The sequence below is a fragment of the Neltuma alba genome, unplaced genomic scaffold (assembly GCF_004799145.2).
Source record: "Neltuma alba isolate B1F8T4 unplaced genomic scaffold, ASM479914v2 tig00010929_pilon, whole genome shotgun sequence".
Lineage (NCBI taxonomy): Eukaryota > Viridiplantae > Streptophyta > Magnoliopsida > Fabales > Fabaceae > Neltuma > Neltuma alba.
The window spans coordinates 69,361-86,122 of record NW_021635704.1 but is presented as its reverse complement, the minus strand read 5'-3'; the positions used below and the strand labels follow the sequence as shown (position 1 = coordinate 86,122).

Sequence of the window (16,762 nt, the reverse complement as noted above, 5' to 3'; positions counted from 1 at the left end):
TAATATGGGCAGGATAAAATCCCAACATCCGACCGCATATACGAATTACGAGGGGAAAGCCGAAAGGAGGCAGGCTTCGGGCAAAAAAAAAAAATCCAAAAAAGTAGGCAGGCACGTGAATGATGGTCCCCGACTGGCGGGGCCCTTGCTTTGATTTGAGACTGTTCTAGGCGGTGGCAGCGAGCCATTCATCTATCGGCCAATGGCTTCATGCAACGTGGTGTGTTTATGTGAGGACGCCCGCGTTGGATAGTGACCTGAATATTTGTAAGGATCATTCAATTAGAATAATGTTACCAAAATCCCAAATTGCCCCTTTTCTTTAACTTTTTAAAAGCATATGTATACTATTATATTAAAGGCCTGACGATATATAGGTACTAAAAATGGTATTGGCCAAAAAAAAAATAGGAGTATATTTTTCAAGCAAAAATTTAAACATTAGGATTCAAGAGAGTTGATTTGTCAAAGTCCTCCACCAACTTTGGTGTTTTTTCCCCTAAACATAGTCGTGTTTAAGATAATATTAAACATTAAATATTTTAATGGATACTTCTCCTAATAAAAATTCAAATCCTAATCAGTCATATATTGTGAAGAATTAGTTCTTTTATTAAAATAATGTTTTTCCAATTCTAAATATAAAATATTTTATAATGTACTACCTCCGGTCCTTAATATAAGATCCTATTTAATTTTTATTTTGGTCTTAAATATAAAACCTCAATCCACTTTGTCTCTCATATTTATATTTTTTTTTCAAAGTAGTCATTTTAACAATGATAGTTCTAGTCAATACACTTGATTAGCAATGATATTTTAGAAAAAACAACGCCTATTTAGGACGAATAACTAACTCAATTTATTTTTTTAATCTCTTTAAATTAATTAACTAACTCTTACAATTAAGATCGGAGGTAATAATTTATATTACAAAACAAATTTTAAACGGAGGAAGGTATTTTTATGACTTTTCGGGTAATGTGATGGACAGGGGGCTTGGGCGCTTGGCCAGAGGCCGCCGAACATACACGGAGAAAATCAAGAGATGCTCCTTGGTTGTACTGTTCGCCCTTGCCACGTCATACAACAAAATGCTGACTCACACCACTCTGCCTGCCCTCCCACCTGTCTTGTTCTTGCCTTCAAGGCTTCCCTTCCTCTTTTCTCATATGTTTGTCCTACGTGTATAAAGCCATTGTTTTTTTTTATTAATATTGTTCTACATCTTTAAATTTAATCTCACTTTGATTTTAATCAACTGTTTGTCTTCTAGAAATATTCCCGAGCAGCCATTAGATATTACTATCTTCGGTCATAATTATAAGACTTTATTTATAGACTACAAACAAAATCTTATAATTAAAACCAGATATAATATTAAAAGTCATTAATATGTGCCTCCAAGTTTTGTTTGTTTTATATGCTAAGCACTTCATGTATAGATTTCGACACAAAACAATGATATGGAGTGAAATGGCAATTCCCATGACACCACCCAATTCTTTCCTTCTTTGCCACTCTGCCTCCGTCTAAATAAAATTCAACCTATTGGCTTTGTTCACCATCAGTTCATCCCCAGGCCCAATTATCAGGACGTTCGGCCCATTAACACCTTGCTCATGGTCCCAATCCATATTATAATAAAGCCCAGGCCTGTCATCACAAGTGAAAAGACATAAATGCCCTTCTTTCTCGGCTACCATTCCCTCCCTGTGCATCTATATTCTCGTGTTACTATTAACAAAATCATGACTTAAGTTGACAAAATAAGAGAGTTCATTACTCACGCATGGGACATTGAATTAAAAGGTATGCCAAGAGATCAAAAATCAGCCTGCAGCTGCTTTGGTCAAGAGAGGTTTTTCCAACCCGTCCCTTTTTGCTTCTTCTTTTTATATATAGATATATATGTATATATATAGGTAAAATTTAAGTGAATTGAGTCTCAAAAACATATCAGGACAAAATCTTGTTTAAAACTGAGTACTTGAATTTTTTTTTTTTGGTTGTTTTAAGTATCCTCTCACCCGAATAACAAGAGACTAATTTTTAGAAATACTGTCAGGCGTCACAGTGATAATCCCTCCCAATAATGTTTTTTTCCCACACATACTACTCCAAGAATCGAATTCAGAACATGATATTTAAAGTGTCAAAGTTTTTTTTTCCTTGGACCAATACTTGTTAGTGAGTACTTGAAATTTAATCCCCATTGGTTTGTTTAGTTTGTTCGGGCTCTAACCCTCTTATTTAGCAAAAAAAAAAAAAGAGGTCAGGGCCATGCCAGTGGCAGCTGAGGAATGCACATCAAAGCAAGAGATGCTCCACCGTCTGACGTCATTCCCTTCTTGTTTTATGCTCTCCGGCTTTACACTAATATAAGCACATATGGAGGGGTGTGTGTATATATATCATATGCCCATTTTATCCAAAATGTTAGTTAATTTTTTATTTTTAAACCGGAAAGGCAAGATATTCATATCTTATCCTTTTAAGATATTTCATGCTATACATTGGTTAATTTATTATAACCTCTTTATTATCTCAATAAAATAGAACATATGATTTGAATGTAAACTCATGTGCATCTCTATCGTATATTCATAATATCGGATAATTGGATTAAATGATTATTTAATCAAGGATATGATTATATTTTAAAAATAAATTAAATCATACATGTCTAATATTTAGATTATTCAGATGGTATAAATTAAATTACTTATTTAATCTATATTGTACCACTCTATTCCTTATTATAAGTCACTTGTACCCCAAAAGTTTGTTTCAAAATATAAGTTACTTGTAGTATAATTAATGATCTTTTTTCAATTTTACCCCTATTAATTTAATAAAAATTAATTAAGTCTGAAGTAATGGCTCCTCGAAACACGTCCTTCTCCCTCTCCCTCTCTATCTCTATCTTTCAACTTTTCATTTCCTATTCAGCCCATCCCCTCCCTCCCCCCTCTCTCAACTTTTTAATAAGGGTAAATGCGAAAAAAACCGGTTAATTTAATGTATTTCTTGGTTTACAGGTTTGGGATACAAGTGATTTATAATAAGAAACATGGTGGTATTATCTCCGATCCTAATTATAAGATATCATTTATTGCAAACGAGGTCTTATAATTAGGATCAGAAATGATATTACATATTTACATTTGCTATGGGAATATCTCTTTACCAACTACTCTGACCCATCAAGAGCACATTCGAAATCTAACCAGTAGCTATCATACATAAATTTCCAACAAAAAAAGAGAAACACGATAGGAACTGCATTAAAAGATGAAAAGACATAAATGCCCTCCTCTCTCGACCATCTTCTCATCCAAACAAACAAACAAATTGGCAATTTTGAAATTGCGAGTTATTCGCAAATTAAAAAAAAAAAATCAACTACAAACAAGATTACAAGACAGCAAATCTGATCAGGTAGTTGAGGAGCAGTTATCCAAACATGCTTCAGTTGAACAATAAATATTTGCATGTGATATGTACTTAGCCTAAAATACGAGTAATGGATCAACTACTTAGCCTAAAATACGAGTAAGGGATCAACATGGGTCAACTTTTTCCAATTAAAGAATTTAAGAATACCCATAAATTCTTGACATTTCTCGTTCTACACAACCCAACTTTAAAGTCCAACCAGGAGTATTTATTCTGGTTAAAAAAAAAAAAACAGAAGAAGAAGAAGGAGTATTTATTATCCCACCTTGCATGATTATCGATGACTGCAGCATATGTTTTTTAATCTAATTTTCCTTCCAATGCATACTATATTTCTAGGAAATTTTGTGATTCATTAAACAATTTTTATTTCAACCATTAAATTGTTAATTTTAAAACTTATTTATACATTTTCAAAGAAAAGATTATATAAAAATGGACATGAGACGGGCAGGTTCTATGTATTTGTAAAAAGTATGAAAGAGCAATCAATAGTGGGGGGGGGGGAAGAAATGGGTAATCAATATTTATGTTTGATTATGATCTTAATATTAATTAAAAAACTAAATTAAATATTATAGTAAGCAATCAATTGATAATCATTTGGCTGGCAGAAAAATTGATAATCATTAAATTACTTTAATAGCACTAAGTAATATGATGTAGGGGTGACACACGAGCTAATGCTTAACTTTTAAAATTGTCTTTCATTGCAAGATATTGATTAGGTCTGGAAGATCAGAGTTATTTTCTTTCTTAATTGCAACTTAAGATAAATTTTATTAATAAACCACATTAAAAAAGAACCAAAACAGCAATATAAAACACATAACAATTTTACTTTTAAAAATTACATTGTCAGTTTTAAATACGTCAAATAGATATATTGTGAGTTATTAGATGCCATATTCTTGATTATTTTTGTTTTTTGTTTTCGTGATTCATTAGTAAAATAAGCCAATAGTTTTAGCAAACCAAAGTTAAGGAAGAAATAAGGGAGTTTTTGATGGTGATGATTTATGTTAATATATTAATATCTCACAAAAAATAACACTTCTCTGGTCCTTAATATAAGACCTAATTGTTGAGTTGATTTTGATCATAAATATAAGATCTATTTCTCATATTTATCAATTTTTTCTAAATTGCCCTTATGGAACTCCTTTAACCATAATCAAGTAGAAGAGACAGGAGAATATTAAGAAAGATGATTATACTCCTCCGATCCTAAATATAAGACCCTTATACAACCTTAAGTTGTATAAGGGTCTTATATTTAGGACAAAAGAAGTAGTATTTTAGGAAAAACATATTATATTTCTTATAATTACCTAACTTTCTTAATCTAATTAAATTAATTAAATATGTTTTTATATTAAGGATCGGAAGAATAACAAAAATAATGAGCACATGTAAATTATAATGTGGCTATTTTCTTTATTGTTAATACTTTTCATGAGTTCTTTAAATATGTGCGGAGGAAACAATTCCTAATCATTCTATCTTTTTTGTTATGATAATCAACAAGTACAATCATTGCCTCATGTTGAGTCACAGAATTTATGAAAGCCTGTTTTTATATAATTAATTATGTGCTGTATGATTAAGGGTAAGAAACAGGGATGGGTTAAAAATAGTTATGCCTAATAGCGGAAATGGGTGTTTGAAATCTGCAACCAATGTTGCTAACAAGGAGATATTTAAAAATTCAAGAGATTTGTTTTTATTTGAACAACCTAAATGGTGTGAATTCTTTTCTTACTTAAAATTAAAACAAAATTGTTATAAAAAAAATTAAAACAAAATAACTCCATATTGATTAGCTCAAGCACATGCTAATTAATATTTTAAAAATAAAATTACACAACAAAATATTTTAAGATATTTGATGCATTTAAAATTTTTTTCAGAATTAAACATATCATAAAATAATTTAGAATGCCAAACATGTTGGATCCAACTTAACTTTTATTAATTTATTATATCAATTATCGTGTTAATTGTCAAAGCACCTCCCACTCCACCTTGAGGACCCGTGGCCCTCACAAAATAAAATAATGTACGGATGGTAGGTTGGAGCCTGCTGAGTTGGTTAGAGGACCCCCCCACTCCATGTCGAAACAGGACAAGAAGAAAACGACAACGACAACAACATGAAAAATAATACTACCAGCTCTTAAATATAAATTAAAAAATAAATTAGTTTAGTTATTTATAGTAAATAGATATTGTCTTTTTTTTAAATATTTTTATTAATTAAATATATTAACTAGAACTAATCATTATTAAAAAAACTATTTTGAGAAAAAATGAATAAATATAAGAGATAAGGTAGATTGAGATATTATATTAATGACCAAAATAAAAGTTAAATGAGTTCTTATATTAAAGACTAGAAGTGGTAGCATATTAAATTTTTTCATAAATATATAAAATCTTAATTTCTTTTAATTTTTAATAATGTTATATGATTTTTAGTTTTTAAAATTTACACTCATTTGGGTTTTAGCCCATAAAACTTCAAGCTAATAGTTTTGCCCCCTAAAATCTCGTTTTAAAAACCAGCAACTTTAGACATACCAGTCGGGCAAATGTGCCTATAATAACCTGGATGAGTATCCCGTACTTGAAAACTTTGTGAGATAAAACTTTGAGAGACAAAACCACTAATTTGCACAATCAGGATGGGCGAAAGAAAGCTGCCGTTTCTGGAATGCAAGCAAGGCCTTTGGGACAATCAAAACAATATTAAACTTTAAAAACTACAAATTGTATTACTCCTAAAATATAATACTCTTTAAACACTGAATTTGAGACTCATTTTCTGTTGGCAAAACGTATTGAATAATTAAATCGCCCTCTGGCAGACTATGTAATTCTTTCCTGGTTGGCAAAACGCTTTAAACTCATTAAAAAATCTTTATATATATATATATGTGTGTGTGTGTGTGTGCTTATTCCTTTTTTAAATGGATTTTTTCTGGCAATAATTGGAAAATGGATTTAGCCACTGACTCTTTAATATTCCGATGGTTGATCCATTGGATTAATTAAGATTAGAGTCAACAAAACAAGTTGATGAACTACTCAATCAGACCATCACTTGCCCTCAAAAGATTTGAAATAGTTATATTTAACAACTTGAATCATCTGATGCACCTTGGTTCATGCACTAAATAATCAATAATTAACAATTTATATTTTGGGAAAATGACCCGAAAATAACTGTTAAAATTTGAAATGATAAAATAGACATGCGAATATATGAAATGACCAAATAGGCATGATGTGTCAATCTGGAATTTTGACAATTCGGTAGAAAGACTAAAATACCACTGAATCTCTCTGAAGACATGAACAGGTGGTAACTCTCAATACGAAAGTTGTAATTCACATTATAAATATTGTCATTATTATTACCAAGGTAGTGAAATTGGCTCTAAATACATGTTACTTGGGTTTGGAAAAAAAAGAGTTGTAAATGACAATAGCGAAATAGTAATTCTCATTATGAAAGTTGTAATTCACATTACAAATGCTATCAAATCATTATTAGGGTAGTGAGATTGGTTCCAAATACATGTTATCTGGGTTTGAAATAAATAAGTTGCAAATTGCAATAGCGAGATGGTAACTCTCATTAAAAAAAGTTGTAATTCACATTATAAATGTTGTCATTATCATTACCAAGGTAGTGAAATTGATTCCAAATACAGGTTATTTGTGTTTGAAAGAAACCAGTTGCAAATGGCAATGCCGAGATGGTAATTCTGATTATAAAAATTGTAATTCACATTACAAATATTGTCATTATCATTACCAGAGTAGTAAAATTGGCTCTAAATACGTGTCAAGGGCATTTTAGTCTTTCTACCAAATTGTCAAAATTCCAAATTGATACATCATGTTCATTTGGTCATTTTATATATTCGCGTTGCCATTTTGTTATTTCAAATTTCAACAGTTATTTTTTTTGTTATTTTCCCGTATATTTTCTTTAAAGTATTAATTTTTTTATCACACTAAAACACAATTAAATATTTTTAAAAATAATAAACCATTTTCGAAATAATATTATTATCTATTATCTTTCTAAACTCAACCATTGAAATCGAGTCTTAAATGCTGGTAATACAAGATATTGAATCCTAAATAAATCATTTTAAACAATTATAATTGTTTTATATTTATTAAATAGCGTAGTGTACATTTATTTCAAATAATAAAACGTTTTATTTTTCAATGTTCCCAAATGTAAAATAATTAAATAATTACTTCCCTAATAAACTTTTTTCCAGTGCATTGTTTGGATGAGGCAAAACCATGGTTTGGAGAATAGCTTTTGGAGAATAGATTCTGGAGAGAATAGATTTTCTGAAAAAATGATTCTGATAAAGCGAGAGTGTTTGGATAATTGTTGTCAGAAATGCTTTTTGATATATAGAAATTACTAAAAAGGACATAAGTTTAAATGATAATTACATGTAAGATATATTTCATAATATATGTTTATTTGAAGTAATAAATTTGTTAATAATATATATTTTGACAACATAATAAATAAGACATAAATAATATAATTAATAAAAAAATTAAATTGTATATATATTAATAAAATAATTAAATATGTTTTTAGGAAAATGATTTACTTTGCCAAAAATATTTCTTAAAAATTTTAAAGATGAAATCCCATATTTTTTTTTCACAAAATTAAATAACCACACAAAAAAATTTCATATTAATTGTCTTAATAATAGAGGTTGCAACAAAATATATTTGTCCAAGTAGTTTTTTTTTTAACAACACATTACATTATCTGAAAAGAAAAGAGAAAATAAAAGGGACATGATTATTCTTGTATATAGTGAATAATTTGATCTCTTATGGAGTCACAAAACCGAGCCATGTGAAATGAAGATCTATTGATGAAGGTATTAAGACCTTGTCTATATATTAACTCTCTAATTAGGTTTTACATTAATGATCGGAACAATAATCTTACATTTAAGACCAATATTAAATCTCCAATTAGGTCCTACATTAAAAACCGAAATAATAAATTTATTAATTTTTTTTGCCAACATAATAAACAATGTATAAAAACATATATTAATGACTATATCTAGTTGTAAATGTAAGAGTTAGTTGACTAATTTGAGTAAATTAAAAAAATAAGTTAAGTTAGTTATTTGTAATAAATAGGTGTTGCCTTTCCTACAATATCCCTATTAATCAAGTTTATTGGTTATAACTTAAAAAACGATAGACAAATATGAGAAATAAAATAGATTGAGGTTTTATATTTAGGACCAAATAAAAATCAAATGAGGTCTTATATTAAAAACAAGATGTGGTAATTTTTGATATGTGTATATATAATTATAAAATATAAGATTATGTTTTTAGAAAACTAAATAATTATTTTCAACCAAAAACAAATACCATACTTAGGGGGTGGGGGAGAACCACTCAAAAAGCAAAAAATTTTAGCTTATTACAAAACCTTGGTTTTGATAGGCAAACCATGGTTTTATCATAAAACCATGGTTTTAAAAAATTGATAAGTGTTTGGGTAATTTTTTCTCAAACCATAGTTTGGCTCCCCAAACCAAGAATTAAACAATCACCCAAACACCCCCATAATGAAATGGGGAAATATGCAAAACTTCTATGGCCTGAGATTCCTCCATACTTAAGCCTAAGCTTTTCGTTGTAGTTGAACTCCTGCTGGGGCTGGGCCTATCCATCATCATCATCATCATCATCATTCCTCTCTCCCTCTCTGTGTCTTGCGCGCCTGATGCTCAAATCTGCACGGGGGTCTCAGCATAACGCAGCCATGCGTCTCTGTACACTCAGATGGTTCCTAGAAGCTTCTCCCATATTCTGCATCATTTCTCTTGCCCTCTGTTCATCTCAAGCTCTCGGTGCCGGAGTCAAAAGAACCCCACACCCCAGGGAACCCCTCACTTACATTTGGCCTTTGCCTGCGCAATTCTCCTTCGGCGATGATACGCTCTCGGTTGATCCCGGGCTCTCTCTCGCCGTGGATGGTAATGGAGGTGGTTCCGATATTGTCAGAGCTGCATTTGACAGATACAGAGGGATCATATTCAAGCGAATTGACAGATTCAGTTTTCTTAGGAAATTAAGGGAAAGAATATCTGTGTATGATGTTAGCACATTGCGGATTACCGTTCATTCTGCGAGCGAGGAGGTTGGTTCCGTTCTCTGATGATTGCCTTTTCTTTTTCTATTAAGGAAGTAATTTCTCGGTTCGAAAGTGTCTTTTTTTACGTTGCAGCTTCAACTTGGTGTTGATGAAAGCTATACTTTGCTCGTTCCGAAGTCCAATGGGCAGTCCGTTGCTGGGGAAGTAAAGATTGAGGTACACTTATTTTTCCTCCTAAACTGGCCTCGGTTCACGTGTTTTGTATTACCTCTTTCAGTTATCAACGCATTTCATGAATTACTTGAGCTGAATTATGAATGAATCCGCTCTAGTTGCCTATTTTCAATTGGGCACAAGTTCGAGCTCGAGCTCTCAAGAAAGTTGAGTACTTTGAACATTTTATCTACCGTGAGATTTTTGATTATTTTTTTCTCTTTGAAATAAAGAGGGAATCTCGAAATAGATCTAATGGTCAAAAGGCCCAACCTTTTGATAGGTGGAACTCTTGAGATAGATTTAGCCTTCTCAGTTACATAAGGGTAACGTTTGTACAAGAAGAGACCTCAGGTTAAAGGTAACCAGAAAAGACGCCTAAAAGTTACTTAATTCCAGGTTTTGTGGCTTTATCTTCTTGGTTCTTTTATCAGTTTTCGAGGGGCTTAATCACCAGTTTTGGGAATTGATGGTGTAGCTACAAAGTATATACCCGCCCTCTCCCTCTCTCCTTTTTAGTGCAAAAAACATGAAACCGAGTTTCTATTTTCTTTAAGTGAAATAGGCAGTTTATTCTTTAGCTTTGCCCAAATTAAGATGTGATTTAGCAGAACCATTTTTAGATTGTTATTAATAGTCTGGTACTGTGATATTGTTCATGTAGGCAAATACAGTTTATGGAGCACTACGTGGATTGGAGGTATGTCTTATTACTGTAAAATTTCTTCTCACAATATTGGTGTCTGTATATGGTGTCATGTCTTTCTACATAACTTGATGTCACTCATTTAGGCTCTTATTCTTTCCTTTTTTTTTCCCCCCTCCTATTTGGTGGTGTCTGAAGTGAAGGAGGGATGGTTAAAAAGATTGCCAAAATAGTTAGCTGCTTGTTACAGTTTAGAGCTAAAACTTGTGATGCTTTTGTGGCATTCTTTTGTGGTTAAGAATATCAGACATTAATGACCGAGTTGTTTTAATGTAACTTTTACTCCTTTGGTCCTAAACATAAGATCTATTTTATAGTGCAAATTACATTACAAAATGGGTTTTATATTTAGGATCATAGTAGTAACATTTTTCTTGATTCTTAATTTTTTTTATTCTGTTTTTTTTAATTATTCTTCATACTATAAAATTTGTCTTATAACTATGATGTAAGCAGTCTGCGTTTACATAATTTTATCTGGAAACTGAACTATTGTTTCTTTTGTTCTTCCACATATGCATCTTGGTCACAGCACACAATCTACTTTAAAAAATGTTAACAAGTATGTAATTCCTTTTGATTTATGCCTGATTGATTTCCATCACATGCTCTTCTCCTTTATAATGCGCCAGACCTTCAGTCAGTTGTGCTCTTTTGATTATTCAACCAAAGCAGTTCAAATATACAAGGCACCTTGGTCTATCCAAGATAAGCCAAGGTTTGCATACCGTGGGCTTATGCTGGGTAAGTCAGAATTTTGCTGAAGGAAAAATCTATTTTCTGAGTGATTTTATGCTATTCTACATAAAAATGTTTTTGTATTTGATTTTGCAGATACGTCAAGACACTATTTACCAATTGATGTAATTAAGCAGATAATTGAATCGATGTCCTATGCTAAACTTGTAAGATAGACATTATGTGTATTTCTTGTTTGATTTCATGCCGATTTTCACCATTGGAAACCAATGAAGTATCATCTAACTACCATATCATGTTATTTTGTTTCATGTAATGCTGATATGAAAATTATAATCGGTAGAATGTTTTACATTGGCACATCATAGACGAGCAGTCATTTCCTCTTGAGATACCTTCATATCCAAAATTGTGGAAAGGCTCATATACAAAGTGGGAACGTTATACTGTAGAGGATGCTTATGAAATTGTCAAGTAAGACTCAACTCATTTCATTTACTACTAATTACTAGATTTAGAGGTTCCTACTATGTCATCCAAGACTTTATTGTCCTTCTCAAAACTTTACTGGCTGAGGGTTGTATGATAGAATATCTGAAATACGTTTCTAGCCAAGTCTCTTTTTTTGGCCAAAATTTCTAGTCAAGTCTTTGATACTATCATCTTTGCTTTAAATTGTCTAGTTCTTCAGCTAAATATTCAATTATTAGTCTGTTATTGTTGTTGCATTATTTATTTGGACTTGATAATATGCCATAAAAATATGTTTTAAAACCCTGGGAAAAAGGATCCCGAATAGAAACTATTTCGTGATGATGTTAAAACAATATATCATTTTTTTCTTCACCTATGAGTAAACTGTCATTTTCTATATATTATCTTGGATTAGCTTTCTTTATCAGTCCTATAGTTAATGATGTTTTTTTTTTCCCTTTTCATGTTACACTGCATTGATGTAAAGCTTTGCAAAAGTGAGAGGTGAGGCATCTTCCAATTTCTTTTGAAGGTTCTGCTATATTGTATCCTCTATAGTTTGCAGTAATTCCTAACTTCAGATTCTTTGCTTTTGTTACTTCCCCTTTCTTGATATCATGCAAAATGTAAATTATGAGGTCAAGTTTTCTGACTATTAAAATATCAATGCTCATTTATTAGTGGTTATTTGCATGGCATTACAGGCATTAACGTGATGGCAGAAGTGGATGTCCCTGGTCATGCTGAATCATGGTATGATATATTGCACTTCTAAGTTTTGAAAATCTATCTTATGATAATAACTTTCCTGATAAGACCGGCACGTGGAGACTAAGAAAATGTTTTTCACTCGTGCAATTTATTGTGAGTACTTCTATCGAGCGAGGTTGGTCAATTAGTTATTTTGTTTAACCATTGGATGGACCAGCCTGTGGCCTTAAACCTATAATCCCACAAGTGTCTCTTCTGATGGAATATTACTTACCCCGAAAATATGTTGCAAGTTGACATTAATTTGTTCCTGTTTCCTTGTTTGTTTCGCCTAAAAATCACCTTGATTTATGCACTCCTTTTGATTTGTTGAGTTCTAGCCATAAATCTAAGTGTAACTTTTAGACTGCTTGTGAAATTTAATATTTTTATTGACCAAGTATGCATCAGACAAAAATTTACATGTTCTCTATTTATCCAGGGGTACTGGATATCCTGAACTTTGGCCAGCACCTTCCTGTAGAGAGCCGCTGGATGTTTCAAAGAAGTTTACATTTGATCTCATTTCTGGGATTTTGACAGGTTATGTTCCTATCAAACATTGCCCTTGGTGCTTGTTTAATTTTTTTTTTTTTTTTGAAATTTATGTTTAAAGCAGACATAATGGTATGGCTTGCTCATGTACACTTTTAGACAGTGGTAGCACCTGCCTGCTTTATTTTATACTAAATTGGTTTAATTTGATTATTTGAATAGTGGCAACTCCGCAACTGCTAAAGATAATGATACGGATTACTCGAAGACTCCTGGATAATAATAAATTCTTAACCTGTAGACAAAGGATAAGATATTTCAAAGCATATCTTTAAATCTTTGACCCTCCAACTGAGTTTGCAATACTTAAAATCTTGAATAATTGATGGGTCTCTATTTCTGACTTTTTTATTCTTTCTAGCAGCCACTAAATTTTCTTATTTGTAACCAAAGTCTTGTGAGAAGTCAGCTCTAAATCTGTTTTGATTCTTTGGTCACGTTATAGAGATTGCATTAGCCAATTTGTGTTTTAGTCATTTGGTTCATTTCGTGTTGTCCTTGCTCTATTTTGCAAAGTCTTTGGTACTACTAACTGTCATTCCTATTCGAATCTCTTGCTCGTTTTCTCTCTAATACAATGATAGCATTTAACCACAGTTATGGTTCACCTCTATTAAGTTGATTGTTTGGCTGACTAAACCTTGGTGTAGCTTGAGCTCCTTAATTCTTGCATTATCGTTAATTAAATGACTCCATATCTATCGTTCATAATAATTTTTCTGAATTTTACAGATATGAGAAAGATTTTCCCCTTCGAGCTATTCCACTTGGGTGGTGATGAAGTTAATACTGGTCAGTATGAGACTTTGGTAGCTTTATTAAATTTCTGAATAGCCACATGACCTAAGACTTGAAGTTGTTAAACAAGGGTTTAAGCATAATTTTATAATTAGCACTGCTAAGAGTAAATAGTCTTGTGAGGAGAGATGCAATCTAAGGGCAATGGATAAATTGTTCATCCTATAATATTTCTGCCTTATTCTGAAACTGAAATGTTAATGGTCCTGCACCGTTAAATGATTAGACTCCTCTTAATTCGGTCCTCCAAAGATAAAAGCCTCTCAATGCCGTTCTTGATAAGAAGTTCTCAAGAGCTAGTTATCAGGTTGGAGAGCCCAAGGTCCCTCTAAATCCCATATCAGAATCTCATCCTTTTGATTCGGGGCTCAAGTCCCATACCTTGCAATTGGGTCCTAATGAATCCCTGAACAATTTTTATCCAGTCAAAATGATTCATTTGTTGGGAAAAATTTCTCCTAATTAATAAACAGGCATCCACACAATCATTAACTCATGACCTGGACTTACGCAAGTGGTTTTTCCCCCCTGCAAAGATGTTTAAGCAAAGTTTCCCTCAAAATAACTTCAGCTTTGTAAAATTTGCCCTAAGAGCACCATTTTGGGCAAAAATGTCATTTGATAAATCTAGGTCATTAGTTAATAGTCATGTGGGTTCATGTTCTTGTCTTTATCGATACTAATTTATGACCAATAACATTATTTGACAGATTGCTGGAGCAATACTACTCATGTTAAGGAATGGTAACAATCCTAACTGTTATTCTTGCTTTATGATTTTTCTCTCTCCTAGGGACATTGGTGCAACAAGGCATGAAAAAGGCTGGCGGTATGCCTCCCTACATGCCCTGCTGATAATCATGCCTTGTTTAAGCATAGATTGTCATCAATTTCCTAAATTAAGTTTAGTAGCCTAACTTTATTAATTATCATTGTATCATGCATAATTTCCATGTGTGACATTCGTTCTATATACTGAGTATTGACTCTCAAGTGCAGGCTTCAGAATCACAACATGACTGCTAAAGATGCCTATGAATATTTTGTACTCAAGGCCCAAGGCATAGCATTATCAAAGAATTGGACTCCTGTGAACTGGTACAATCTTTATCTATATGGAAGTCCTGCATTAAAAACTCTCGTCTTCCTGCTTCGGCATATTCTTCTTCATGCCTGAACTTGAAAACTTTTGATGTATAATTTTGAAACAATGACTATATTAAGGATTTAAAATCCCCCTTCCCCTAGTATCTTAATGTCTTCCGTATTTGTCAGCAAGTATAAACTCTACTTCTTTTGAGTCATCAAGTTCTTAAATTTTTATAATAAGTATCTGTGATTTCTCAGGGAAGAAACCTTCAACACATTCCCGTCAAAGCTTCATCCACAAACCGTAGTGCATAACTGGTGAGTTTCCATATGTATAACCTTTGTGAACCTCAAATATCGCAATTTCAGAATGAAGACGGTCAAGTAATTTTTTAGGTTGGGTCCTGGGGTTTGTCCAAAGGCTGTTGCAAAAGGTTTCCGGTGCATTTTCAGTAACCAGGGCGTCTGGTACCTTGACCATCTTGATGTGCCTTGGGATTTGGTCTATACTGCTGAGCCACTTGAGGGAATACATGAGGAGTCACAACAAAAACTTGTACTTGGAGGAGAAGTTTGCATGTGGGGTGAGACAGCTGATGCCTCAGACGTGCAGCAAACAATATGGCCTCGAGCTGCAGCAGCTGCAGGTAATCACATCCTGCTTATAATTTGTTGTCATTATGCTACGTTCGTAGCACTCTTGACTTCAGAGATTCTGGTTTTTCTATCAGCAATTGGTAATTTAAAGGCATATCGATCAAGCAATGGCACATTTGGGTCCTTTAAAGGATTACTGTCGTCTTACCTAGTCAGAGTTACCAAACCTCCCCTCCTTTCCTTGGGGCCTATACTGCATGTCAGATTCCCTTTAAGAATATGATAAGTCTTACACATTGTTGAGAGTCTTTTCCTTTTATCTAAACACATCTTTCTCTGCCTTTTAGAGATATGACCGCAAGACACACACACACACTCTGAAGGATTAAGAGTTTAAGACATGCAAGTTATATGAAGGGGTCGTAGGGATCTTGTAATCTATTTTGTTTTTGGCCCTTCTCTGTGATGAATTAGATATGAAGGAGTTTTAAGTTGCACTCCTCCTCTCTTTTTAATTTTGATAGATATGAATATAATGGCATTTTACTTTAGTTATGTATGTATTTTGGTAAAGTGAAGGAAGGGTTGGGGTGGCAGGCTGCTAAATTTGAAAAATGCAAGATTAACTTCTACTTGCATGTCACAGAACGCTTGTGGAGTCAGAGAGATTCTGCACATGCAGGAAATATCACCTTAACTGCATTGCCGCGATTGCAACACTTCAGATGTCTGTTAAATAGACGAGGAGTTCCGGCTGCTCCTGTCACGAACTTTCATGCTAGAACTGCCCCTAAAGGCCCAGGTTCATGCTATGAGCAATAATGCTTATCAAACTCCGCCAGTGTGGTAGATCATCTGAGTCTGGCATGGTGGGGAATCAGCTGGTGTGAAAAGATATGCCAGATTGATAAGGGTGAATGAAGGCCTGCTCTGCCTAGCAAAACAAGCAAGTCACATTTTAATTTATTGTTATGAGAATAAATCTTGTTGACTCTGCTTGCTTGATACGTTTTCTAATACGAATAGTATGTATGGCTTTGAGATTGCTCCAGCGTTGAGCCCGTTCATCGGATAAACATTTTCTGGCTGACCTTTTCCTTCCTTTAGCTTTCCCCCACGGAAAAAAAAAACACCTAAAAATGGAAAAGAAGTTGCAAAGGTCTACTTTAGTGGAAAACAATTCATAATTACGTAAAAATTTCAATACTTTTCTCTCAGGGCTCATTCTCACTTTGTTTATTCCAATGTTG

General features: G+C 32.7%; 1 protein-coding gene across 1 annotated transcript; it reads left to right on the top strand.

Annotated features, from left to right (window-relative positions):
- Nucleotides 1–9,208: 9,208 nt before the first annotated feature.
- LOC114760073 (beta-hexosaminidase 1) lies at nt 9,209–16,613 on the top strand. Its single transcript, XM_028949324.1, has 15 exons — nt 9,209–9,676; nt 9,764–9,847; nt 10,509–10,544; nt 11,183–11,294; nt 11,385–11,455; nt 11,593–11,723; nt 12,211–12,227; nt 12,428–12,476; nt 12,916–13,016; nt 13,761–13,820; nt 14,537–14,570; nt 14,826–14,924; nt 15,174–15,233; nt 15,312–15,562; nt 16,159–16,613. Exons 1-15 carry the CDS (start codon nt 9,260–9,262, stop codon nt 16,332–16,334), a joined length of 1,698 nt encoding a protein of 565 aa, XP_028805157.1. The 5' UTR covers nt 9,209–9,259; the 3' UTR covers nt 16,335–16,613.
- Nucleotides 16,614–16,762: the final 149 nt, after the last annotated feature.

Bases quoted from the DNA above. Each gene is read 5' to 3' on its own strand.
- LOC114760073 (XM_028949324.1), top strand. From the start codon at position 9,260: ATGCTCAAATCTGCACGGGGGTCTCAGCATAACGCAGCCATGCGTCTC. The intron at 12,477-12,915 runs GTATGATATATT...CTATTTATCCAG, and splicing joins CCTGGTCATGCTGAATCATG to GGGTACTGGATATCCTGAAC. The intron at 15,563-16,158 runs GTAATCACATCC...TGCATGTCACAG, and splicing joins TCGAGCTGCAGCAGCTGCAG to AACGCTTGTGGAGTCAGAGA.